Raw genomic sequence first — 27,700 nt, 5'->3', positions numbered from 1 at the left:
GGAGGCCATTCCCCTTTGTTCCAGACGATTTTTTATTGACTCAAATTCTGAAAAAAGGTACAAAATAGAATGCACTTCACGGAGTCTGTATTTCATCTGATCGCGGGGGGGGGGGGAAGAGAGGGAGGGATAAAAAATAGAAAGATAAAATAAAGATAAGAAATGTAGTACGGAAAAAAGAGACAATGACTGAAGAAGGGCAGTGAACAACTGCTGCGGTCGTGGCGAGCTACGCTCGTTTTTTCTCGCCCCCGAAACCGAAAACCCTTTTATGCCCCTCCAAGATTAATTATCTTCCATATTCGAAAAATGAAACGTCCCGAACAAAGGGCCCTGTGCCGCGTTCTCTGACTCGAGTTGACTCGTTTGCTCTGGATACAACACCATTTGTGCATGAATTTGTCCGCCGATTGGGGTAGGCCTCGACGAAAGAGTACTTATTGGGCTGACGAGGCCATAATGAATGATTTTGCTTCGCGGTCAAACGCACGTAATTTTACTTACTCTCTTATAAGGCTTAAACTCGGCTTACAATAATAATTTGCCGAATAACGAAGCCTTACATGGATCGGACTTGAAATTAAACCAAATACGGTGGTATATATTTATTAATATGTTGGTCAATTTTGTCATTTTTACCGGGAAAAGAGAATTTCGTTCATTAAAGGTCTATCAGTTCTTCGAAAAAGTTGCATTCAAAACTTAAGAGAGTTTAGAATTTGAAACGTTTGGTGAAAGAATAGTGAATATTTTTTTTATGTAATTAATGGACTTTAATAAGGAAGCACACAGAAAATTCGTGTTTACCCTTCTTTACCAAGTACCTGCAACATTTCGTAACCTTAGTTTTTTGTGTTTAATTTTTTTTATTTACACGGCATTTTTTCTATTTTCAGAAAAGATTAAAAAATTTCAAGCCTATAGAATAAATCATTTCAAATTAAAGTTGCAAAATATTTGACTTCAATGTTCGATGATGTACGATTAAAAATTGGAAGCATTATTAATTCAAACACAATCATAACTAAATAATAATTTTGGAAGTATAAGCATCCTAAAATATCAAAAGTTTTTTCAAATTTTTATGATTGAATTTAGAATATTATTCAATTATGACAATTTTTTATTCAGAAATTCGAAGAAATTAAATAAGAACACATTGAAAATCTTATATAAGACTTCAAAATACAATTCATAAATATTTACAATTTTAATTTTAAGACCTTCAAATTGCATTTTTCTTTAGGTAGACAAATTTATAAAATTGACTTTTTAAAATATGTATATTTTGGTGGATTGTAAGGTTGCTTTCTTTTTCTTTCTGCTTTTTATTTAGGCTTTCAGATTTTTTTTCATAATTTCATCTTGCTCCTTCCTTGCATTGGGATTTGAACCCACAACAGCGTGACTTTTTTTTATTTTTTAATACTAAAATACTTCACGATTTTACAATAAGTACCACGCTGCCTCCTCTTTTGAATTTGATTAAATTAGTATTTCTGAAGAATAAAACGATACTTGCTCACGAAAAAATGGTTACTTTTAAATAAATGCCACGTCTTACGTTTTGCAAGCGTGAAATTAATTTGTTAAAAATATAAATTGGTTAAAAAGCAAGTAAGAAATAGCACTCACATCTGACGGATGTCAAATTTCTTAATGCTTAAAAATTCTGATCAATTTCCTGCCGACAATGTATTTTTTTCATACAAAAAAAAATGAAAAAAAAATGAAAAAAAAATAAAAAGGAGAAAGAGAGAGAAGGCCCTCGTTAGACTAAAAATTCCGGGGGGTCTATTTGAATTTCGCATAATGCCGAATTAATGACGGAAATTCGACGCGGGTAACCGCGGGCCGTAATGGACCAAAATTTCAAGCGAGACCCCCATAAAAGCGTTCTCATTTCGCGTATGCAAACGCCATATCGAAAAAGGCCCGATGCATATAAAACCCTTTCTGTAAAGACGAAACCTTAATAATTCCCAGCCCCGGTCCTCTCCTCTCCTTCTATCTTTCTCTATCACTTTCTTTCAGCTCTTTTCTTCTTTCTCTATAGGTGCTTTTCTGCTTTTTTCCCTCGATGTGGACTCCTCCTCTTATTTTATATATCCGAGGTCGGGTCCCATCGCGCGCATTCTTTCTTTTTACCCGAAATAATTTAAAATTTATGAGTTCGAGAATCGGTTATGTGCGGCTTCTCTGTCTCTCTTTCTCTCGTTTTCGCGAATTAAGCCTCGTCGATCTTCCTCTCTCGGATTCTCTACCGGGTTCTCAGACTTGGGGCACGGTTTCGCAGCAGAATTTGAATATTAAGATTAGTCCCCTTAATGCAACGATAGTCCCTCACACTCCACGCCGCGGCGCCCTACGGGGCCTGATGCCCCATCCCCTCTCCTACTTTCCTTACGCACTACGATTTCGACGACAGATAGCTCGACACTCACTCCCGTCACGCACGGGATATTCGCTCGTGTGAAAAGTCATGAGTGGAACTTTAGCATTGAAAAAAATGTATTTACATAATGAAGTATTCAGTAATTTTAATGAGCGAAGGAAATGTTTCTATAAGCGTTTTCGGCTCAAGAATTGCTCTTTATAATAATATGGAAAGTGGTTTTTAAGCCGTTACAAATATTTTTTATATTAAAGCAGGCAGGTTTTAAAAATTTCAAAAATAGTTCTGAAATTAAAAACTTTTTAATTGTATTTAATTAAACTTGTTCGGTTGTATGTTATTTTGAATAATTACTTAAGGGGTCGTGTATCAATTACGTAAGTTAAATTATGATACTATACTTTGATACTCTGTATATATTTATCAAAATAATCTTAATTTTTTGGAACATGAGGTACCTTTTACCTCAAAAATCAGTTTATCACTTAATTATTACATTATACACAAAAAACTTTTCAAACTACATCAAATTAATATTAATCTTCATTTATATCGTATTGTTTCTTTCTCAAGGTTGAATAAAATGTAATACAAGGGTGGCCGAGTTCATTAAGATCGTGAAAGCCGCGGGCATTGTATTAAATTGAACAAACTGGTTTTCGCGGGTCTTTTTATCCCCAGCATCACCCGCATAAGTCCAAATAAAAGCGACTAGGGTTTCGGCATGGGTCTTAAGCTTGCGCGGAGAGGTGAGTCATTGCGTGGTTAAGCGCATGGAAATTCTGCCTAGCTTACGTAGAATCGTTAGCCGAATGTAAAATATCGGCAACAAAGTTGGGCGACTGCTAACCATTTCACATAACCCATCCTGTTCGATTTTGATTATCGTGTCGAGTGACTTGTTTTTTCCCTCCTGGGAATTTACAGGCTGCAGTTGTATACAGCCATGTGTTTTCGGACACCATATTTTTGAGTATTTACCGCTGAACCCTTTCCCAAGCACTTCATCCCACCATCCACTCATTCCGCTTAATTCAAAGTTTTTTTTAAAGCGTGCAAACTACATGTTATTTGAATTGAGTTAAATGCAGCTTTCAAAGTTAAATATATCGAATTTGAAATTTTTCACCACAAACTAAGCTACTAATTTAAAATTAGTACTAATTACTAATTACTAATTACTAATTTAAAATGTTAAGTGATTTGTACTAGATATCTGATTTGCAAATGCCTCAACTATATGGCGAAAATAAGCGAAAAAGTGAATTATTATTTTAAAATTACCAAAATGACTCATTGCTCACTGTAGCCGTTAGAAATCATAAAACTGTAAAGTTTTACTTTATAATCGTCTTTTAAACCCGTATAATATCATGTAATATAATATTATCATTTAACGTGATTGGAAAGAAAGAAGTAAAAGACGACTGTGGATAATGTATTTTTTATTAGTAATGCTTCAAAAGTCATATAACCAAATTTTTTCAGTCTAGAAATAAAATTTTTATTAACTTTAACCATTTTAGGAAATTTGATGGTTCTTGCATCCCACATGTCAGTATACGAAAGAGCAGGAGCCACTAGAAGAAGACGGAGGCCTCCGCGGCTAGGAATGCCTCCTGATGGATTGGTCATCCGTGATTAATTTGACAAGTTGACTTTCTGGTTTTCGGAGACTGACAAGGCCCCGGGACCGCCCCCCTCATGCAGGGCCCTAATGGGCCCCTCGGCCATGGTGTTCGTTCTGAGCAGCTATCTACCAGCTTGAATCAACGCTCCTTCGAGTGGGATTGTTTGAGAAATTAATCGGGACAATGCTCCTGGGAAATACTGGTTATTACTGGTATTTACTGGGAAATACTGAAATGGTTAGGCTCTTTCCCTTTTCCTACAATCTTGAAAGTAAGAAGAAGGGCCATAAGGCCAAAAACAGAAAGAAGAAAATATCCAGAAGCCTCCATTCTCGACTCTTTTAAGATCGCTCGAGTTCGATGAACTCGACTTTAGGTCGATTGGCAAGCATAATGCAGGAGTTGTTTTCTTTTTTTTCTTTTCCTTTCATAAGGCCTAAGAAAGGGGCACCGAGGAGATTTTATTGAGTCAATTTAGGAGAGAAAAGAAGCTAAACAAAACAGAAGGGAATCCGTGAAGATTTTATTATGCGGGCCATTCTAATCGAATTTATCCATTATGGAAAAAATTGGGCCTCTACACAAACGAGGCCACATCTGCCGAAAATTGTTCCTATTCTTCAATTAATTGAATTAATTTCAATTAATGTAGGACAAGATTAAAATAAATTATTCGTTAAATAAGCTATTTAAAGAATTTTGTTACCATTTTCATTTCCGAAAGTAGATAGATCCTAAAAAGTTTTGGAATTCGGTCTCTGTTTTTAGGGATTTAACGAGCTTCTAATTTTGTATAGACTTTTAATAGCTTATTTAAGTTTCGAGACCGTTACGCCTTTTACTAACTTTATTGAAAGCCCTATGTGGAACGAAACCGAGAATTTATATGAGAAAATCAAGGGAAACGTATTAGCGCGACGGAACGAATCGTTCGTAAGAATTTATTCTTCGGATGATTCAAACCTAATCAACCTTCGACCTTCGAGATGTTGGCTCTCTTTCTATATATGTAGTGATGTAGCGGTGACGAGTTAAGTATCAAAATCTAGGGAACCGGTAATCATAAAATCATCGACCTCTGACCAATGAATCCAAAATCAATCTCCTCATAACAAAATAAGAGTGATTTGTCAAAGTCTCTAACGTTTAAAAAAAGGAAATTCAATTTTCAGTTCCTGACATTAATTTTCCTTAGGATTACAATAGACTTTAGATCTAAAATCGTTTTTATGGACTCATTAATTTATTATTATTAGTTCATAACTCCATATGTGTATTGATGAAAGATTTTTTGACCATCGGTCCCTTCTGCTCTCCCGTATTCTCTTATTTATTCTCCGATTCTACTTTTATTTAATTTCGCCCTTTTAAACTTATTCTCTCCTCTTATCTTTTCCCCTTTTCCAAACTAGTTTTCCTAATCTCGATTGTTCCATGCAAGGGTTCTGAAGTGGCCAGCCGTTATCCTCGTTTATGTCCGCTTCCGGGTCAATTGGTTCTCCACATCTTTTTTGTTCGCCAATTAGGTTGTGAGTCAGACTAGAGACTGGGGGATGGTGACGTTGGTCGTATATTAAATCTTGTAGACTTATGTATCTCTTGCACGTGTAGCATGACACGTGGGAATCCAACTTTTTGTGAAATTTACAAGACCGTCATCGGGTAAATGATTATTTCAGACCTCGTGAGACCCTTGTTTTTTCTCTCAAATTACATCCCATACGATATGCATCTCTCAAAGAAGAATTTTCTTAAAGAATTTCATTCTACATTCCCCAATTTTTTATTTCCTTCCTAAAGTCATATATCACACGAAAATACCATTTATATACATATAATAATCATATTTTAATATCTACAAACATTTTCATTCACCAACCCCTTTTTGTAGCGAGAACTCAAATTTCCTTTTTAAAAAAGGTATCCATTTTTGAAAGAGATGATTTTAAATGTGATAATTTTTCAAAACATGATTTTAAATGGCTTAAAACTTGCGTGAATTGAAAACTATTATGAATTCTGAAAAGGACGTAATCTCAGATATACTCAATTGTGTTGAGATCCTCGTAATGGTATTTTAATAACGCAATCGCTTGGGATCTATAGGTTCATTCCCCGTTCCTTTTCCGCGTCATCTCGACCCCCTCGATCCTCATCCTGTATTTTTTTCCGCGGTATCTTGTTTATTTTGTCCGTCAGCCTGCTGACACTCGGACATTCGTTTAAATTTAGAATTCAATGGGATCCTTTTACCGGCGGCCTTTCGTGCCTTAACGGACTCCCTTGCTCGCAGAAGATTATTTGTTTAATTCCAACTTCACGTCTACCGCCTGCCCCTCTACAGGATCAACGCGATCGCCAAGATTCAGGATCGTCCGAAACTATTTAACACTACAAGGCGTGAAATCCACAGCTGTCTTGCCCCCACTTTATTTTCAACCTTTCTGAAAGCCAACAAAAAATCTACATGCAAAAAAAGTGGAGGCAAAAAAATTAATGAAATTTCGTTGAATGTCAGGTGGATTTGATAAATATTAAGAAATTGAAAAGGACTGAAAAAGGCTTTCATATACTCTTTGATAATAATAGCATAAAACGGTGATCTCAACTGACTTCAACCAAAAAGGGCTTGCACCTTCCGGGTTTTTTCCTGTTTAATCTTATGGAATGTCTCACGATCATCTGGAGTCCAACAAAAAATTACATATTTTTTCCATAAATGTCGATTATATTTAAGTTTCCTTAATTCGTTTAAAAAAATGTCAGAAATTCAAATTTGTTGTCAAATAAAGAAATACAATCATTGTAAATCCAGCACGATCAATAAACTGCGCAGCAATTAATTCGTGATATTTCCTCAGATATTTTTCATTAAATCTGATCCACATGTACCCAATCATCATCATCTCCAAGCTGAGAAATAATGGCATATCTATGATCTAAGATTGCAGCTTCACTAAATCTTTCCTTGAGCTACCAGTCATGAAAATAACAGAGTAATTACTCAAGCATCAATTACACAGACATTGCTAATTAGCTTAATGCGATTAGACTCAGATTCCCTATTTTAAATTGCCCTGATCTGTCGCAATTGGGAAAATTTACACTCGTTCAGAAAAAATGAAGTTGGTGATTGTTAGTTATAAAAGAGGGCGGATGAAAAAAGCAGAAATAACGAAAAGAGGCAGCACGTGCGTAGCAGGCTAAGGCTGAGATTGAAGTTCAGATGAAACTCGTAAAGCGTTTCATAAAGTAGCATAAAATGTTTCACGATCTTGGGCCGTTTTGCAGACTTCGGCTTAGTGAATTCGTTCTCGTTCTCTTTCTTTTTCTCTCTCATTCCATCGGGAAATTTTACATGGGAGGGAAAAGGAGAAAAGGAGTCCGAGACGAGGAGACTCAACAGGTCTCTGATAGCGACTGACACCCTATCTTTGTGTCTCGCGTTACACGCTGTACCTACTCACTTGATTCGAGTAAAATTTATTTCAATGTGAACCTCCAGGCATTTTGCCTCCTTTCAGAAAAGATTCATGGGATGTTGTTATTACTTCCATTACGATCCCGGAATCGTAATTGAATTTCTTTTTATCTGCTTCTTCCAGGTATACATTTAACGACAATTTAGAGATGGAAATTCATTTAAATTTTATTCTTATCACAGGACTCGGCTCGACTAGAAGGCTTTAAAAAGTGGCATTAGTCGCATAAAAATATAAAGAAATTCGCGAGGAATTTTGAAAAAACGTCCATAAAAAGTCACATAAAAATTTTAAGGATATTAAAAAAGCAGTATCGGACATTGAATTACTGAAATGATAAGTTTAGGAATATAGAGTGCATCATTCTCATTGATTTTCAATGCAACAGTAGTCATTCAGGTTGAAGGATTCTGAATCTGGAATCAAAATATTCCTTTCCGAACTGTTAAACCCAGTTAGACTTGTCAACTTTGATTATTTTCAAATGATAGAATATTGTAATTTACTTCAATTTTGAAATTCAGGAACATTCATTGTGAACATTTTAAACTTGTGATTACTCATCAATTAAGGCTTGAAATTTTAGAATGTATAATTTTAATATGAAACTATTCTTTTTTTAATTATTCTGACTTCACAACCCAAAATGCTCTCATAACACGGAAAATGGGGTGATTTTTCACGAAAATAGGAAAATAATATATTTCTTAAATTAATTGATATTAACTGTTAATCAAATAGTTTATTAAAAAATATATAATATCCAACCTAACAGTTGCATTTACAACAAAATACTGGAGAACTTCTAAGAAAAAGAGATGAATTTTTAACAAAGTAATTAAAGTTAGAGTCAAATAATTGAATTTGCAACCTACAAATTTGAATTTTCAACCAAATGGTCCGATTGACAAACAAACGAGATTAAACTTTAACCAGAACTGTGGCATTTTCAACCAAGGAATTTAATTTTTAAACCAACAAATATTTGTGTAAGAAGAATGTTTTAAATATTAGCAATTTTAGAAATTCATTAAAATTAATTGAATGTTTTCTTTTACTTTTTGGAAAATGTAATAATCTGAATAGATTAGTTCAGTATCACCCACAAATGAAATGTTTAACGACAAAGTTAATTTTAAATCAAGGAGAATGAATTTTTAACCAAATATATCAATGTTAAAAGAACAGTTCAATCTTTGACAAAAGAAAATGACTTTTGAACAAGAACCCATTGAATTTTCAACCAAAGCAAAAAAAGGACATTAATTGATTTTTTAATGTTTTCGACTTAAACCTGCCCAACATTAAGTGTTTGCAATTTAAAAGAATAAAAACTTTGAATAAGGATTAAAGGAATAAGAACTTTTTAATTTTAAAATTGTTTTCAATTTCATTGGTATTACAATTGAAACTACGTATGTATAGTGAACTTCTGAGAAAACGAACAAAATTAAAAAAAAGTCGCATGTATGATCCCAGGGTGGCCACAAGATTGAATATTTCAATTTCCCTGGCAATTCCTTGACTTTTTCCTGACATTTAAATGAATTTCCCCGACAGGAAGTTATTACCAAAAACGAATAAGGTTTCAATAATGTGCTAAGCAAAATAGTGAAACAAGCCAGAAAAATGTGCTTTACATGGCAGTATGGATAAATTAAGGTCAGACAACTCAGCGGCGCCTCTAACTAAAAATAAAATGTCATATAATGACCTCATAATGACTATTCGTTTTTGAGAAAACAGGGCGGCGCTAGCTTGCCGTCAACTCAGCGGCACCCTCTAAAAAAATCATGAAATTACAAAAAAAGACTAGGTTAGATTTTTTTGCTATTTTCTGATTTACAATGCGCTATGAATCGCTTTCGTAAAATCAACTCTTATTTAAAAAGAGCTGCCCCCTGTAATTAAAAAAGTATTAAAAAATAACTAGGCTATTTTATTTTTCTATTTATCTGCTTTCCAATGTGATATGAAACAATTTTTTAAAATAAATTCTTATTTTTAAAAGCAACCCTCTGTGCTGCAAAAACCTATTTAAAAAAAAGAAACTATCTAGATGAAAAATACTTTGAAAATATTAACACAGTATTTTCAAAGCATAACTGAGGAGCAAAATTATTCTTCACCCCTAATCGCTACAAAAACAACCCCCGTATTTGTATCTGAATACAAACCTGCAGACTGATGCCAAAAATTGTATACATTAACTGTTAGGATTTTGGTGCTCTTTCTTTATTTTCCAATGACATATGAATCGTTTTGTAAAATTAACCCTTATATAAAAAAGCAACGCCCTGTAATGAAAACACGCATTGGAAAAAGTAGTTATCTACATATATGGAACTTACTTATAAAATAGTAAAATGTTACTTTCAAGCATAATTATTTCTCACCCCTAATCTTCACAAAAATAACCCTCATAATGTATAAGCTAAAATTGCAACATCTTTTACAAAATTATTTTCCAGTCTATGTGTGTATTTTCGAAAAATATAATTTACCTTTTTCGATGCATCTTTTAATGCCGTTAAACAACTTCCAGCAGAACAAATTTTGAACGAGAAGAATCCATTTTCATATAACGAACAATCTAAATTTTCAGAATGATTGCAAAATTTTTGAGAGAAGACTTTTTCTAAAATAATTTTTTCAAATAGTCATTAAAACTATTTTTAAAGATAAGTTAAAATAATTTTAAAACCCTAAAAAACAGTCGTGTGACTAGGGATGCTTGGCATCTACATTTTCGTTCTGTACATAATTGTCACATAATGTCCAGTCGCCAATTTAGTATCTCCTTCAAATACAGGGTCGTGATCTTTCTGCTAATAAATATTCAAGATGCGAACTTGTGCAAATTCGATTTTATTAAGTTAGTTCGGTTTCTTGATTTTTCCAGCAGGTTTACATGGTAAGGAATTATGTTCCAACTACCCCAGGAAACCACCCCTAACTTAAAATATGTCTTAGTTTGATGAGAAGGTCTTTGAGAATCTTTTCGGCTCTGCTACTATCAAGACTTCTCAAATTTCGAACATATTCAGGTATATCAGTCACCTGGGTTTTCGACAGACCCAATGCTCTGAGGTATGAAATTCTCGCATCCCCAAAAAAATACCCTTGTCGCAAAATTGGTCTGAATTTGATTGGTAGTAGAATAAGTACATTTTTGGACACCTACATTAGTGAAACCCATATAAATTCGACTTTATCCAGGTAGATCGGTCACATGATTTTTTTATCGACTCAATATTGTAAGGAATTAAGGTTTAGTATCCCCAAAAAAACTACCCTTATCGCAAAATTCGTCTGAATTTGATTAGTTGTACAATATGTACATTTCGGAACAACTGCATTAGGAAAACTCATACAAGTTCAACGTTATCCAGGTAGATCGTTCACTTGATTTTTTTATCGACTCAATGCTGAAAATGATCAAGTTTTATTAACCCCAAAGAATTGCCTTATCGTAAAGTTAATCTTAATTTTATTGGTATTATATGACAATTTTGCACAGAATGGGATGCATTTTTTTCAAATGTGATTTGGGCAAATGGTTCTCATAAATAAAAGATCAAAGATAAAACACAGATAAAAGCCAAAATGTATTTTAAAACATACATGTAGATCCCCAGCATCCCTGTTCACAAAAGTAGTTTTTAGGATTTTAAAATTATTTCAACTTATCTTTAAAAATATTTTTGATAACTATATAAAAAAATTAACACACCTAGACTGAAAAATAACTTTGATGAGAAATAATTATGATTAAAAATACCATGTTACTATTTTATAAGTAAGTTTCATCTATGTAGATATCGACTTTGTTCAATACGTGTTTTCATTACAGGGTGTTTCTTTTTTATAGAAGGGTTAATTTTACAAAAGCGATTTATATGGCATTGGAAAATAAATAAAGAACACAAAAATTAGGGGCACAAAAATCCCAGCATTTAATGTATACAATTTTTGGCATCAGTCTTCATCAGTCATAATTTTGCTCCTTAGTTTTGCTTTAAAAATACCGTGTTAATATTTTATAAGTGTTTTCCATTTAGATAGTTTCCTTTTTTTAAATACGTTGTTGCAGCACAGGGGGTTGCATTTTAAAATAAGGGTTGATTTTACAAAAGTGTTTATATCACATGGGAAAGCAAAAAAAAAAAAAGAAAGAAAAAATCTAGCCTACACTGAAAAAAATGTTTAGATATATTATCTAGAATTCTTGCTATCCCAGCTAGAAAGTATCGCTGGATTTCGTCTTCCTAAATAGTTAGATGTATTGAACAGATTTTCTTGCAGGCAAAATATAGGTGCAGTATCTAGAAAATTTAGCAGCCATGTCTATATTTCTACTGCTAAACAAGTATAGGTGTCACACCTAACCAGGTTCAGCTGGACATTCTAGGTGAAAAATATAGCTAAACTTGACAGCCTATCTAGCTGCGTTTTCTGGCTGAAGTGCCTACAATTTTTTCTAGCTAATAAGGCTTAGGTATAATGACAAAAAAACATATCAACCATATATATATATATATACTTAAGCCTTTATTTATGTATTAGAAACATACATGACTTAATAATTAAAAATCTTAAATTGAAAACAATAAGTTATAATCAATAAATATCAATAAGTACAATAGGGCGAATCGAGAAAAAGTTGTAAACAAACATTTTTTGATGTTATACGCGCACTGACAAAAGAATACTCACTTTCCTTTGAAGGTTTTACTAAAATTCTGGAGGTTACAGCTAATCAAAATAGCTCTTATTTCCATATTTGGTTCCATCATTGTCGTTGCATTGCTTTATATATTATTCATTTTTTAACTCTCACAAGCCACACGACACGAGGCACGAGCATCTTGTATTTACGGAAAGTTCGGGAGTTAGTGTTGTGCGAATTAATGAAAGGCAGTCATTTTTTTTAATTCATTTAATTTATAGGCATAAGACTGATGCTAAAATTATTTTAGGTTAGAATTTTTAGCTGTACGAGCAAACTAATTATAGGAAATATGCTGTTTGATCATGACTGCTAGACTGTTTAGCAAATGGTGATAGAATTATCTCCCACATTTTCTGTCTGCAGGAGAGAGACGGTTTATATACCTTAGCTATCCAGTTTGTAGTTTTACATAAACTTTATAGCAAATTCAGCTATATCTCCCCAGCAATATATTTCTAGCTACAAAAGCTATACCATTTTTTTCAGTGTAGTCAATTTTTCAATACTTTTTTTCATTACAGTGGGTAATTTTAAAAAATAAGGTTTGATTTTACTAAAGCGATTCATAGCATATTGTAAAGCTGCTGAGTTTTCTAACCTGATTAATTAACTAAAGTATATGTATCTAAACTGTAAATAAAGAAATAACTACAAATAAAAAACTAAGAATCGAATTATATTTTTGAAGAATGTACATTGAAAAAATATTCATATTGATATTAGGAAGTGTTTCAAAAATATTATAAAAACATAAAAATTTCTATTTTCCCTGACAGCTGCTTTATTTCCCTGACTTCCCTGACATGTGTCCACCCTGGATCCGAGCCCTGCTATGACTTTTATGTATCCTCATCTAGGTCTCATATACATTTAGCCTTTTTTGAAGTTCCGATCATTTTCAGCTCTTCCAAATGAAATTTGAAAAGGACACAGAAAAAAATCATAATTATCCAATTTGAAAGCATAAACTTTCTTTAAACGTACTGAAAGCCCCTGCATCATCATCATTAATAAGCCCATTGTTAGAAATTGAAATTCCCCTTAAAAAATGAGTCCTAGTGTCCTTTGTCTCTAAAGGGTTAAAGAATTTGTGAGGAGTGCTTTCCCTGGAGTGGAGATTAGTTTGAGTCTCTTTTTCTCACTTCCCTCATCGGTGTTATCCAGCTCTAAGAAAACCAGAAAACCGTCATGCCCAGCGTGGACCCATTAATCATTCCGCTCGGATAAAGGCGGGAGGAGAATGAAAAGAAGAGAGACGGACTCAGACGGATGGACGGGACTGGACGGCGAGCAGGCTTGAGAAGCCCGTTCACTTGAGGCTCTGGAATCATTTTTTATTTTTTGAATTTCGTCGGATGCTCCGTCCATTGTCAGGTCGATTCTCCCTTACCCCTGCTCGACCCCGTTGAGCCACAACTAAGATGCTCTCGCGAGAGATTCATTAACTGATAGCGTTGCGTGATTTTTTTCTCCGAACGTTTCTTCAAAATGATATTCTCCCACCTCACGAGGCAAAAGATCTTAGTCGGATTGCCTATTGCTTGCTCCACCACCCGTCGAGAATTCGAAATAAAATCATGATCTGCAAGCTCTAGAGCCTCTTTCTTAAGGAGGCTCAATTCTTACTTTTAGAATTTTGATCATATGAGATTACATTTTTTGCTTTTTAACAGTACTACACTCGATGATACGTGTGTGTATCTGTGTGCGCACATATCAACTGTTTACCTTCTGAAAGTCTTGTAGTGACGATTTGAATAGTTATTATTAAAATTATTAAAATGAATTGAGCGAAAGAAACATGGAAAGACATCACAAATATAAAATCTTCCACCGTAAGTATCGAATGTATTTGATTATGAACTAAAATTAAAGTTACAGTGAATTGTGCATTTGAAGATATCATCAAATGTAGAAATGAGTAGGGGGGAGGGGGTAAGGGGTTATAGCGTCGTTCTCACTATCGTGGAAAAACGTATTCCGTAACGGGAGTTCGCAGTACTGAATTTCGTAGTACCGCCACTCGAGTGTATTTGAATCTTGGATAATTTTTATTTATTCATAAGGTCTACTATATTGGTATCTGAGAACAAACGCCGGAAACTAACATTATTAAAGTAAAAATCAGAATAATTACTATAAGCGGTTATTAGCATTTTAGTAAAAAAGGAAAACAGTTGACAGATGGAAACTACATTGACATTTTGTAGAAAGTTGAGAATTTTCTCGTTTTTGCTGATTCAAATTTAGGTTTTCAAAAATGAAGTTGAAATTGAAGGACTCTTTGTTTTTTAAGGGATTTTAGAGAATACGTATTTCACCGCTTAGATGAAAAAAAGGTTCATTTTTTCTTATTGTTTTTACTTAGTGCTGATATTGTGCATATATTCCATAGGGGATTATCTTGTGCTCGTGATGTCTTTTAAAAGGAAAAATTGAATGCAAACCAAGTTTAATATGTAAATCTACACGCCACAGAATTTTTTTTTACAAAGATTTATAGATATTATGCACCATATTAGTACCAACCTAAAAAAATCAAGAAAAAAGAAGACTATGGCATTTTTTTTATAATTCAGTTTAAATAATTTCAGAAAAACCGCAGTCATTTTGTTCATTTTTTTATCTTCTGACAGATTTTGAAAGTGGACGGAAAAAACAAAAAAATAAAATATCTACATTGATGTATATACTGCAACAGATTAAAAAAAATTAACAAATTTGGTATAAACTGCTCCCTCAATTTTAGAAATGCCAATGCTCCTTTTATCAATAATTTTTTTTTGTCCCGAAACGATTGTCCTATTTGAAATGAATGCGGCGAACTGAAAATTTTGAAATGGTTTAAACTGAACAATATAATAAAAAAAAATTTTTAAGTCACGGAGAAAAAGATATCGCACAATGATATCGCACAATGATATCGCAAAACCTCTATATTGCAAGAAAGCGCAATATTATAACGTACAATCACGTCCCGGAGCTTTATACGATATTATAATGCACTAATATCACGGAAAAATTGAAGTTAAATTTAGTTAGTGTCGTCTTCTATATGGCGCGGCGTCCTTAGCAGCAATGGGGAAAAGGCAGAGTATGAGTGCGTTCGAGCTATAAATCGAGACACCAGATTTAAAACAATTACAGAAAAAAGGAAAAATTTGCTGTAGGTAAGACCTGCAATGGTTAATGATTAAACATATTTTCACTGAGGTTAGGAAAATAGTTCTGAATTCGTCGATGCAAAATGTAACTGACAGATGGGAATCCCCATTTCTCTCGAATTTAATAAAGTTAAACGACACTGGATAGCGCTGGCGTCGTAATTGTCACTACAATTCGAATAAAAATGGAGCGATTATAAGATGAAAGATTATCCAGACAAGGTTAAAAATCGGAAATTATCTTCGATTCATGTAAAGTTTATCTGGCAAGGTTAATTTTTGTTCCGGTGAATCTTTCACCTGGAAGTGATGTAAACTTTATCTTTAATTTTTCCTGTGATTATCTGTTCACTATTCGAATCCTCGCGAGATCACAAAATAAGAAACACAATGTGATAGCGTAATAAACTTAAATTCTTACGTTATAGACTGCACAATTATGCGGTATATAATGTAAAAACTTGCAATGTACGATATCACGATTTTGCGCTATTACAATGCGATAATTACGATATATAGCGCAGGAATGACGATATATGTTGTAATTCATGCGATATAGTTTTCTCAGTGATGAACATTTTTTTCTATTTCAAGGGCTTAAAATTTTACAGCAAGATATTGTAGACACTTAATATTGATTAATTTAAAATTGAAGACTGTTAATAATAATTCCACACTTTCAAAATAAAGCATTGAATTGGTTCAATTTATAAAGATTGAATAAGAAATTATTCAATTCAGGGTCTCAATTCAACGCTATAATTTCGAGAGGTTAAATTTAAAATGATTCAATTTGAACTACACTGACTGAAAATTTTTTGAAACTATACAGTATACATTTCAATATTATATAAAAAAATGAAGAACCATTTGAATTCAAAATAACTTAAATTTTAATCTTCAGATTTTTTATTATCCGCTTTTAAATATTTTCAACGAAAACTTGTTCAGCTATTATGAGCTCCAATTTAAATTTAAATTGTAGGATCTTAAAGGATTCCATTAAAAATGATTTAACTCCAATTAATATTAGTTTAAAACTAGTCATTCATTAAGCTTCAATTAGAAATGATACAAATTTCAAGGTATGAAATTAAAATCGTTTAATTATTAACACGTTTAAATCAAAATATTACTATCTTCAATGATATAAATAATGCGGCAAATCGATTTTCATTTTTGCGATTAAAATATCGTTAATTTATCAATTTCCAATAGGAAATTATTAAAACGAACAAATTTTTTAAATTGCTTAATTGTAATTAACACTTTGTCTTTTCAATTAAATAATTATAAACCCCTTTCACTCAAACTTGTTGAATTTGTAATATTATTCAAACTTAAGTTTTTTTATTTCAAACGTTTAGGGCTTGAATTTAAATTTGTATGGCTTTGATTTCTATAAAATTTTTGAATTGTACGGATACAATTATGCATTTAAAACTGATTAAATTCAAATGGATAACTTCCTAATTGTCTAATCTTGTAGAGCTTCAATTTAAAACCTTTCAATTCTGAAGTCTTTCGATTAGATTTTGGAAGCAATACGATACTGACAGTTAACAATTCCAAGTTTATGATTTAATATGACAACTATTAGAATTTATATGCATTTACAACCACTTAGGGTAGAAGTAAAGTAAGCATGGAAAATTATACATTCCCAAGACCCAAACCTCTTATCTTATTATTTTGTTCATTAATAATCGTAACATTCAATGCATTTTAATATATTCTGTATAGCTAGTAATCCATACAAATTTTTATACTTTTTTCTCTAGGTGAGATTTTAGTAACAAAAGTATTAACCCTCTTGAAAAAAAGGAAGTAATATTTTAATTTGTAGAACGTAAACGTGCTTAGAGAGAGATTTTCGTCTCCCTTTCTGTAAAATATTCTTTTCTTTGTCTGTTTGTACAAAGTTCAAAACCGGACGGGTTTAATTTGAAACTGCTACAATCGAGAAAGGGGGAAACTGGAGATTAGGGGCATTAAGGGGAGCCGGATCGGTTTGCTACGCTTTTATGTCTGTGCAAGAAGCTTCGTGCCCTTCTCGAGCGTTAACAACATGTCGTATACCCATTGCTAGTTATACTCGGCTCTGAAACTAAAAAGTTTCACTAAAAAGGATAAAGTCGTAACAATATCTTATTGTTTACTCTCTATCCGTTTTTAAAATTTCCGATTTACTTATGGAATACCTAAAAAGAGGATACCGCCAACTAAAAAAAACCTTTCCGGAATTTTCTTGTGTTTAAAGTTTGATATTTTTCAAATTTTGAACACTTCGCTTTTTCCTTTTTGGTTCCTACATTTTCCAACTTAAATTCCTTAAAAATTGTGGCCGAAAGTCAGGGAAAATGTAAAAATCACAGAAAAGTCAGGGATTTTGAAAAAAAAAAAAATCTTACAAAAGTCAGGTAATCCCTAGATCAGGTACTCTAAATAACTGTGAAGAATAATAAATTGAAAATTTTAGTATGTAAATGAAAATATTTTTTTTTATTTCGTTTCTCAAAGATTCTATGATAAAAATATTTAAAAATTAAGATTCAGGTCTTCAAATATTAGAGGCGAGGAACAATGAAAGTTTGCGGCGATCCTGAAATGACATACTTGTCAGTAATTTATTTGCCTTGTATGTATAATTTTTTTCATTTTTGTTCCTCCTCATGATTATATTTTTGGTTAAAAATTTTATTATTTGGTCGATAATTCCTCAATTTTGTTTAAATATTCCTTTTTGGTTAAAAATTCCACTGATTTTTCTTTTTAATTTGTCTTTCTTATATTTTTAGTTAAAATGCTATCTTTTTACATTCTCATAATTTATGATTGAGAAAGTATTAGAATTGTCGGAAATTTGACATCGCACTTTTGCAACGGATCTCCACGTTTCGAGACCCCCTGAATCCGAAAACCAGGTTTTCACGATGGCGTCTGTCTGTCTGTCCGTTCGTCCGTCCGTAAACACAATAACTCTCGAAAAAATGAACGAATCAAATCCATCTTTGGCACACTTTTTCTAGGTCCAAAAAGAAAGGACGAGTTCTTTAACCAGCCATTTTTGATAAAAATTCAAAAAGTGAGCGCATTTTGAAAATTTTTGAGACCACTTTTTTCTGAATTTGAAAATTCTATGTACGGATATTTATAGTATTGAAAAGAACAAACAATTTATCCTTATGACTTTATTCGATAAAAAAAAATCTCAGAGTTTAGCGTTTTCAAAATTTTTTTAATTAACCGAAAATCAAAATTTGAAGCCGAAAAACGCACGATATGAAAAAAGTCAAGAGAAGAAAAATATTTCTTTTTGAATTCCCTACAAGATTATCATAACCAATTTTTGGATTTTTTTCAAAAATCAAAAATTCAAATTTTGATTGCACAAAAAATAATGGAAAATAAAAAATTCCATTTTGTGGACAAACTATGTAGGATACAAAAAAAGATGAATGAACAAAAGTGGTTATCCCGAAAAAGATCTACAATTTCGTTAAGAATAACCTCTTGACAGGACGCGTACTTTTTGTTTTATTCGTGAAAAATAACGTTGAAAAAAGTAAAATAAAAAAAAATGTGTGGAAAAACGACGGAAGTTACGAGAGAAAAAAACCAACAAAATCTCGCAGCGCGTGTGTCACGATGAGAATGTGTACCTCAAAGCCTGCAGAGCTTTGAGAAACTTAATCTTTGACTATACTTAATTAAGTAGACAATTCAGAATATGAAGACGCATATAAATACTGCCATCTAAAAGAGATTTTTTCGATAAAGTTTTTTTAAAGCATTCCAAATGCAAAGAATAAATATCCGAGCGCGACGCGCGAGGTGTAATTATGTTCGAGCGCAAAGCGCGAGGCAACCTATTATCGAGCACGAAGCGCGAGATTGAACCGTCGCGCGCCTTAGGCGCGCTCAAATATTCGAGCCGCGCGCGTAGCGCGCGATGAGAATATGCCCGCACGGCGGGCAGATATTTTATTTGAAAATTCGTCTTTCTTATGGAAAACTAAACTTCAGATTTGAAATTTTCTTCCTTTTGGTTAAAAAAGCAACTGTTTTCTTGAAACTGAACTTTCTCGTTGAAAATTCATATTTACAGGTTAAAAATTCAGCTTCCGTACAAGAAATTAGTTTTTTGGCTTTAAATTTCAACAATTTGGATGAATAATCCTTTCTGGGTTGAAAAATCTTTATTTGTTGTAAATTCGTTGTTTTTTTAACACTAATTTATTCACTGAAAATTTAACATTTCCATTTTTGGTTGAAAATGATACGCTTTTTAAAGTTAAATTCAACTATTTGTCTGAGAGTTTATGTACTTTTATGAAAGTTCATATTTGTACGTTGAAAATTCAATGGTTGAAGATTAATATTTTCTACTAAATCTTCTAATAATTTTTAAAAAATCTTTAGCTTAGTGACGAGATTATTTTCTCAAGAGGAGAAAAGCAAGGTGTTAACGTTTTTTATTTGAAAATTCGATTATTGGGTTGAAAATTGATCTTTTTTTTCGAAAATTCAATTGTTTCATTGAATATGCATCTAGTTAGGACAGAGAATTCGTTCTTTTAAACTGAAAATTCATCTTTCTGTGTTGGAAATTCAACTACTTTCCAAAGAAGCCAATCATTTGGTTGAAAATTCATCTTTTAAGGTTGAAAAGTAATCTTTATTTAGCTGAAATAAATGAAAAAATGGTAAAGTTTAATCTGAAATTATTTGTTTATTATAAAAGGTTCTGTGTTAAAATTTGTATAAAAATAGAATTCTGCTCTTTCAATATTAATGGACTAGGAAAATAAAAAATTGTTTAAGAGGAAATCAGGAAAGTCAGGAAATTAAAAAAATTGTTTCTTGGCCAGTCTGCCTTAAATTTAGTATCAAAATGTCTAAAATCGGTATAAAGACCCCTTGAAATTTCAATCTAGAATCAGTGCTCGTAAAATTCTTATGTTTCCTAAGCCGAGCGTTAATTTAGGCTTGCCCTTATGAATTCCAAGGTGGATTATTAGGTTCCTTTTCATAATGGATAAGCCCAGTATCTTCATCCAAATTTAAGAAAACCGTCGACGTTAAATTGGATTAGACACGCGCCGTGACAGAGCGCGTGGAATCGTGAATCGTGCGAGGAGAAAAAAAATAACAGTTCAGCGTTTAACTTGAGAGTTCACTACCAGCGAAGCGTTCTCCTTCATAGTCTAGTCTAGTGCACTTTATTCTTTTTGTCTTGACACTTTGAGAAAACATTAGAAACATCAAAGAGACAACTGGCGAGTGTCAGTTTCGCGCCCGAGATCTTTCAACTTCTACCACCTACGTCCGAACCCACAATCAACAACGCCTTCCACACCTTGGCACTTGGATCCTTATTCCTTTTCTCAGAGGCTCCAGGAGAATCAACCTTACCCTCGACAGGTTCTTGCTTTCAAAATGTAAATAGGAAGTACCTTTTCTCGAATGAGTCTTCCTTTTTCACTCACTTCAGACTTTTTGACTAACGGAATCTATCTGCTTTTGTTATGTAAATAACTCGTTTGTAAAAATGCATGCTTTATGGAAATTCCCATGGGGAAATAAGTATATGAATGGATGACATCGGTACGAATACGGAGGATAAAATATTTTCATGATTTGAGAAAATTTTCTTGTTACAAGAAAATGTACTTAAATGAATAAAGTAAAATTTCTTCAATCTAGTATAATATTTTCTTGAGGCAAGAAATGTTCTCTTAGATCAAAAAAATATTTTATCTAGCGCAGGGATGATTAACGCATTTTACATTTTAATTTATTAAATATTGAAAGTGTGAAGAGATTTTTAGGGAAAATGTTGTTAAACTAGTTGTCTAATTGATAACCCAGTATTTAAATTTAAACATCAAAATTAAAAACGACTGATTTCAGCGCTACCGCGGACGCATATCCGAATAAAAAAACTTAACAGCATGAACAGAACGCTTAATTTATTGCAGCAGTTAAGACTGGGTATATTTTCGTCGATTTCATAAATCATTATAAAGGTCTGTTGAATTTTGAGGTTGATTGTAAGTAAAGTGAGTGCGTCCCTAAACAATTTTTAATTCGGCATAATGAAAATTCTACGGACTTAAAATAAAACATCAACTATTCAACTATTAAGGCTTTTAATTAGAAATTGCACAACTTTGCTTTCAGTTTTGAATAACTTTGAACGATTCACAATTAAAAATTGCTTCAGGGGTCATCCATATATTACGTAACGCAATTTTCCGACAATTTTGAACGGGCTCTTCCACCTATGTAAAACCTTTTCCGACTTTTTATCTTGTATCTCACCGTTGTTGCAACGCTAGGCTAGACCTCCGCCCTCCCTCCCTGAAAGTGTTACGTAATACTACCTTGATCAAAAAAGTTCCCGGAATTTATTTAAAAAATTAAAAATATAAGTTTATTCTTGAATATTGATGGTCCGCTTCAAAGTAATTCCCATCGATTGCCACGCACTTACGTAAGCGCTTGATCCAGCTCTTAAAACATTTTTGATACTCAATTTTCGGTATGCCCATTAGTGCCATTTTCGATTTTTGTAGTATCTCCGATCGGCTGGTAAAACGCGTTCCGCGTAGTGGTTTTTTCAGTCGATCGAACAAAAAAAAGTCACAGGGAGCTAAATCTGGCGAATTTGATGGCTGCGGAATTGTATTAGTTGAGTATTAGTGAGAAACTCACGAATAATGATGCATTGTCCGACAACACACACGTTGTTGCAAAATTAAATCCATTGCAAAAATCGAAATTCGCAAAAAAACAAATGCACTCAAAATTGCGTTACATTTACAAATGTCAAGCTAGAAAGCTGAAATTCTCAGGGAATATTGTTAAAAGGTGCGACAACCTACAGAAATGAAAAAATCTGAATCGGACAGCAGAGGGCGCCACACGGTGATGATTCCGGGAACTTTTTGATCAAGGTGGTATATGGACGAACCCTAAACTGAAAAATCTTCAATCAAAATTTAAATTTCAAATATCGGTTACACTAAGATATGGACCATCATTCTAACAATATTGACCATCACTCTTGTGCATGAAGAACCTTTTTATCAGTTTAACCTGAAGCGATTAAAATAGAATAGTTTTAAATTTAAGTCACTCCAAATTGAAATTTAAAAAAATGACACCCTGAACTGTTATTAAATTTTAAATGCACCATTATCAATCTGTAAAATTCAGATTGTCGAAAAATTATAAATTTTCAGCCTAAAGAATTAATTTTAAAAGTAATTTGGAATGCTTTATTCTCAATTATGTCTCGAACACTTCCAAGTTGTCAGTGTACAATTCTAAGCACTATAAATTCAAGATAATGTAATTTGAAGCAAATAGTTCAAATGGTTCTGCATATTTAAAAAAAAATAAAAATTAAATCTACGAAAAAACTGATTTGTTGTTGATTTGTGTTACCAAATTGTGTTGTCGAAACAAAACTCCATTTTTGTAGGGACAATCAATATATTTGCTTATACAAAAAAATTTATATCAAAACTGTCAACAAAACAGTTTTGGCAATGTATTCATTATTCAACTTGAAAATATTGAGACAAATGTCTTGTTAGCTTTTGTACCACCAAATTTTCTCTTTTTGACGCACCAAGATTTTACTTATTAACAACACCGTTTCCTCAGTGAAGACTAAATTTTTAATATTCAAAGTATTAAACGTTTAAATTGAAACCTGTTGAAATTTGGATTTATTAACAAATTATTCGACATTAAATTCTGTAGTTTGAGAACTATTTTTCTAATAATAATAATTATAATTATAAAAAATTAAAATTTCTCTATGGTAAACGATGGTTACTAAGGCGACGTACGAATTTGAATAAATTATCAGCTTTCATGTGATCTGATACTAAGAGCACTGACAAATAGGAAAATTGATTTGTTGCATCAAAGAAAACATTTTTCTGAAATGTTCACAACTAATTTTTGTAATGTTCGCAAAAAGTGTTGGTTACTAAAATAATGTTAATTTTGAAAAGTCGACTTGTCTAGAAAACAGTTTTCCCAGTTTAAATTTAAAGAAAAGAAATGAACCTCATAATGAGAGATCGCGATTGCTAATGATACGGAAGCTGATCAATAAGTCGAGTTTTGTAATCGAAAGTCACGGTATTGGTCCAAAGTCTGATAGGAATTTGCTGGATGAGGAATTAGTGGTACTGTCGACCTACGCTTGTCGAGAACTTTATAGAATGAACAAATATACATCATGCATCCAAACAACGATACACCAACGTAAAATATCGAAGGCGTGTTGAATGTTGATCTCAGAGGCATCCATCGATCGCGAGGCAGTCGTTTTCTCGCGTAGTTCGACCGACTTTTATGAGTTATAAGTCGGCCATCTTGCGAGCCATCAGATATTCACATGCGCACATATGCATGGCACCGGCAATATGTAAGTGCCGCATTCTGTTCTGGATGTACAGTCGATTCTAAAATTCGCAAATTTTCATCGTTTTTCGACCATTTTTGGGGATATAATCAGAACTTTGTCATAAAAGGCCAGTCGACCACCCAAACTAATCTTGGCCAGGATCTCGAACCTGAGGCACTTTTAAATTTTAAGCTTTTGGCAAAACTATATACTTTAAAATAATTTTTACTTAATTGAAAAAAAGAACAAGTTGGTGTATAATGCATTTTTTAGATTTGCAGGTTTTGCGAATTCGAATTTGAATGAATGATTAAAAAAGCCTGGAGCCATGAAAGGTCATCAATAAGTGATTCAATTTTAGGAATTAGAATGTTCGCTGATTTTTAATATTCGCTACATTGTGGGTGTAGATAGGTGTTCGAAAATCTGCAACGCCCACTCCTTAATAGATTCTGCGCGCAGACTGCTTCGCGACCGTGAACGTAAAGTAAAGCCTCTGAAACGGAAGTCGAGGGTCTGAGTATTAATCCACGGATGAAAAGAGGCCCGAATGTCAATTAGCGGATGTTTAATTCATCAGAATTTGACCAAAAAATACTGAGAAATCCTTTCATCCGACCTAAAATTTAATTATGCGATTAAAATTTAATGGCAATTTCAATTGTAAAATTAAAAGAATTAATTATTGAGTTTTGTGGGAAAATGTTGAGTTAACAAGGCAGTGACACCAAGTCGTTGACTGACATCGACACCTTTCCAGGTTTGAGAAGTTGGTGAGGGATAACCGATAGAATCGAGCTCAAATTACAGTCGATCTAATTAATCCACAAGTCCCTGCGCGTGTAATTTGAGTGTGGAATATCTGTCGTAGGGATGTGATAGGAAGATGGGAAGTAGGATATAAAAATTTTCTCGAGTTGAGAAGAATCTCGACTGACTTACCTTGGGACTGCTGACCGCTGGGTGGGTTCAGAAAGGTGGGTGGAAGCTGCCTGCTGACCGACCTGGCAAGTTCACCTCCTGCCAAGCCATAGATCGCCAGGAGTTCCTGCATAGTTGACTCTGCGTATTCCCTCATCCCCTCGAACGGCCTTTTCCCTTCAACTGTCCCTTCGCTCTCCACTTCCTGAACCCTATCGTCTTCGAATTGTCCATCCTGGTCATCGAGGCGATTTGATTCGTCCATTGCGGCACTTCCACTTTTATCCGATGATTCCGAGGTCGGACTTCGAACCTTCAATGACAAATTGTTTTTGTTTTTTTTTTGTTTACATTTGGTTTATTTAGTTATTGATTCTTAATAAAAAAAATCTTGAGATTCATGTTGAGGCATATTTTTATCACTTTCTCTCAAAAATTCAATTATAACAATTCGCAGCTTTTGTGATCTAAATACAGACTTTAAACTCTTTCCCCTATTTGCCTCTTTGCCCACCTTTTTTAAAATGAATTCCTATTTTTTCCTGTTTTCAAGACACTTCCCCTTTTTCTTGAGTTTTTTCTTAAATCGAAACTGAATTAATGGATCCCACTAAGAAAATAGAACTATTTTCGTTGAAAGTTAATTCTATTTAATTGTAAATTTAACTATTATATTTTTCGCTTGGAATTCATCCCTTTCGGTTAAAAATTCGACTATTTGGTGGAAGATTTAACTATTTTATTACAAAATCAATTTTTTTTAGAATTAATTTTCTTAACTCAAAATTTAACTAATCCGATTTTAGATAAAAATTTATCATTTTTAGGTGAAAGTGTCACTATTTAATTATTTATTATGAATTTATTTTTTTAGAATTAATTTTCCTAACTGAAAATTTTACTAATCCATTTTTGGCTGAAAATTATGGTTTTCAGGTGAAAGGGCCACTATTTCATAATTTATTAGAAATTCATTTTTTTAAATTAACTCTGTTTAACTGAAAACTTAACTATTACATTTTTGTATGAAAATTCATAATTTTCAATTCATAATTCAAATGTTTGGTTGAAGATGAATATATGTATGTATTTTGTTGTAAATTCGTATTAAATTACTTGGTTGAAAGTTCCACTACTTAGTTTAAATTCCATTATATTAGTTCAAGATCCACCTGGTTGGTTAAAAATCAAACTATTTTTTTGAAAATTCTTTTTTCATTGCCTCTTTTTTTAGAGCTAGCATTTTGTGCTGCGACGTCTGTGAAATTATTATGCTTCTATGCATTTGTAATGTCACCCGGGGGGTTTAAGCTTAATGACATGATCCTAAGCCTTTTTTTCTGGATAGTTGTTCATCATTGGTGTTTGAAGTTGAAAGAAGAGCGATCTTTAAAAAATGCCGATATCGGCCTATCGAGAGAAAAATAATGTATTTTTTTTAAACGAATTTTCTGTAAAATAGTTAAATCTTCAACCAAATAGTAGAATTAAAAAAAAGAGATAATAGCAGACTACTCAATTACATAGAATTCACTTTCAACAACAACAAATTAATATCAAAATGGGGTTCAGCAGACAAAAATCAATATAGTTATTCACTTCTTTCTCGATAGGCGAAAAAAGGTAACACAGAAGTTCAAACTAAAGTATTCAAATTTAGCCAATTTTATAGTTTTTCTTTAACATCACTGTTTTTAATTCAGCGTGAAACTATGTATATTTTCAAATAAGAAACCTTCTATAACAATCATTAAATTTAATTTTAAGGAGATCAAAATTTGATATAGTATTTAAAACAAATAAAAATCAGCAGTTGAAAAATTTGCAATTTAAAGTGCGTCTAATTGTATAATATCACGTTAGAATTTAAAATAGAATATACTTTCCAACTTAAAACAATTAATTTTTTGTAGAATCTTTCAAAATCTTTATTCTTTATTTAAGCTTTTAAAGCAGAAAAATTGTTTATTAAAGGTAATTAAAATTAAATCTTATCGAAATATAAAAGGAAAGCTGCTTGCAACTATCAAGATTTTCAATTATAAACTATAGAAAAAATGAATAAGTTCTGCAGTTTTGATGCTGCAATTTGAAAATTTTTATTTTTAAAGAGTTATAAATTTAAAAAATTTAAAATTAACAGCGAAAGTGCTTTATTTTAAATTTGTTTTTTTATTGAAATTTTAAATGTAAAGTTCAATCTTTAAGGCATAAATTAGGCATTTTCGGACTTATTATGTAAAATTATCTAATTTATAAAGTTTCAATTATAAATTATTATCCTTTGAATATAGTAATTTTGAACGATTTCAATTTAAAATCATAAAAAACTTGAGCTTTTTAATTCCAAATTCTTTTCAACTTAAACCAAATGATATTCTGCTATGAACGCTTTTAATAGTTTTAATCTCAAAATATTCTCTTGATCATTTTCAGTTTGAAATTGTACAATCTAAAACATTTTAATTTAGAATAGTTTATAATCTAAACAATAATTATAAAGTAGAATGTAGATAAAATGACTTTAGAAATTAAAATTAATCATTTTAAATTTTCAGTAATTAAAATATGAATTACAATGTTGTGTCCCCATTGATGCTTGGATTAGTTGACTTTCTGTAAATTTGACATTTGGATAATATATGATTTTGGGTAAACTAATACCTGTTTAAATCTACTTTAAGAGACAATTACTACTTTTATGTGACATAAAATACCCTACTTTCTAAAAGTATTCCAACAAGCTTGCCTTGTTAATCTTATGGTTTTTATTTAAAAACACTTTATTTTCTTAAAGGATTCGAGCACCTAAAGATTTTGCTATTATTTATAGTTTCTTAAGTTTAAAAGAGATGTAATTATTTAATTACTGCTAGAAAGTCGTTATTCTATAAGATTTACAGCATTATTGCAACCTATCTTTCAAAGAGAGAAATGCGAAGACCAG

At 32.4% G+C, this 27,700-nt stretch overlaps 1 protein-coding gene across 3 annotated transcripts in view; it reads right to left on the bottom strand.

The window, feature by feature from the left end:
- Nucleotides 1-27,700, bottom strand: part of LOC117181619 — a 129,709-nt gene that overhangs the window by 51,783 nt on the left and 50,226 nt on the right. For all 3 annotated transcript variants that reach the window (XM_033374485.1, XM_033374487.1, XM_033374486.1), the window contains exon 4: nt 24,775-25,066. In XM_033374485.1, coding sequence (XP_033230376.1) covers nt 24,775-25,066 — 292 coding nt within the window. The remainder of the gene's footprint in view (nt 1-24,774; nt 25,067-27,700) is intronic.

The sequence above is a fragment of the Belonocnema kinseyi genome, chromosome 10, assembly GCF_010883055.1.
Source record: "Belonocnema kinseyi isolate 2016_QV_RU_SX_M_011 chromosome 10, B_treatae_v1, whole genome shotgun sequence".
In the NCBI taxonomy this organism is placed as follows: domain Eukaryota; kingdom Metazoa; phylum Arthropoda; class Insecta; order Hymenoptera; family Cynipidae; genus Belonocnema; species Belonocnema kinseyi.
Note: the sequence above shows the minus strand (reverse complement) of the source record. Positions and strands in the feature narration are given on the sequence as shown.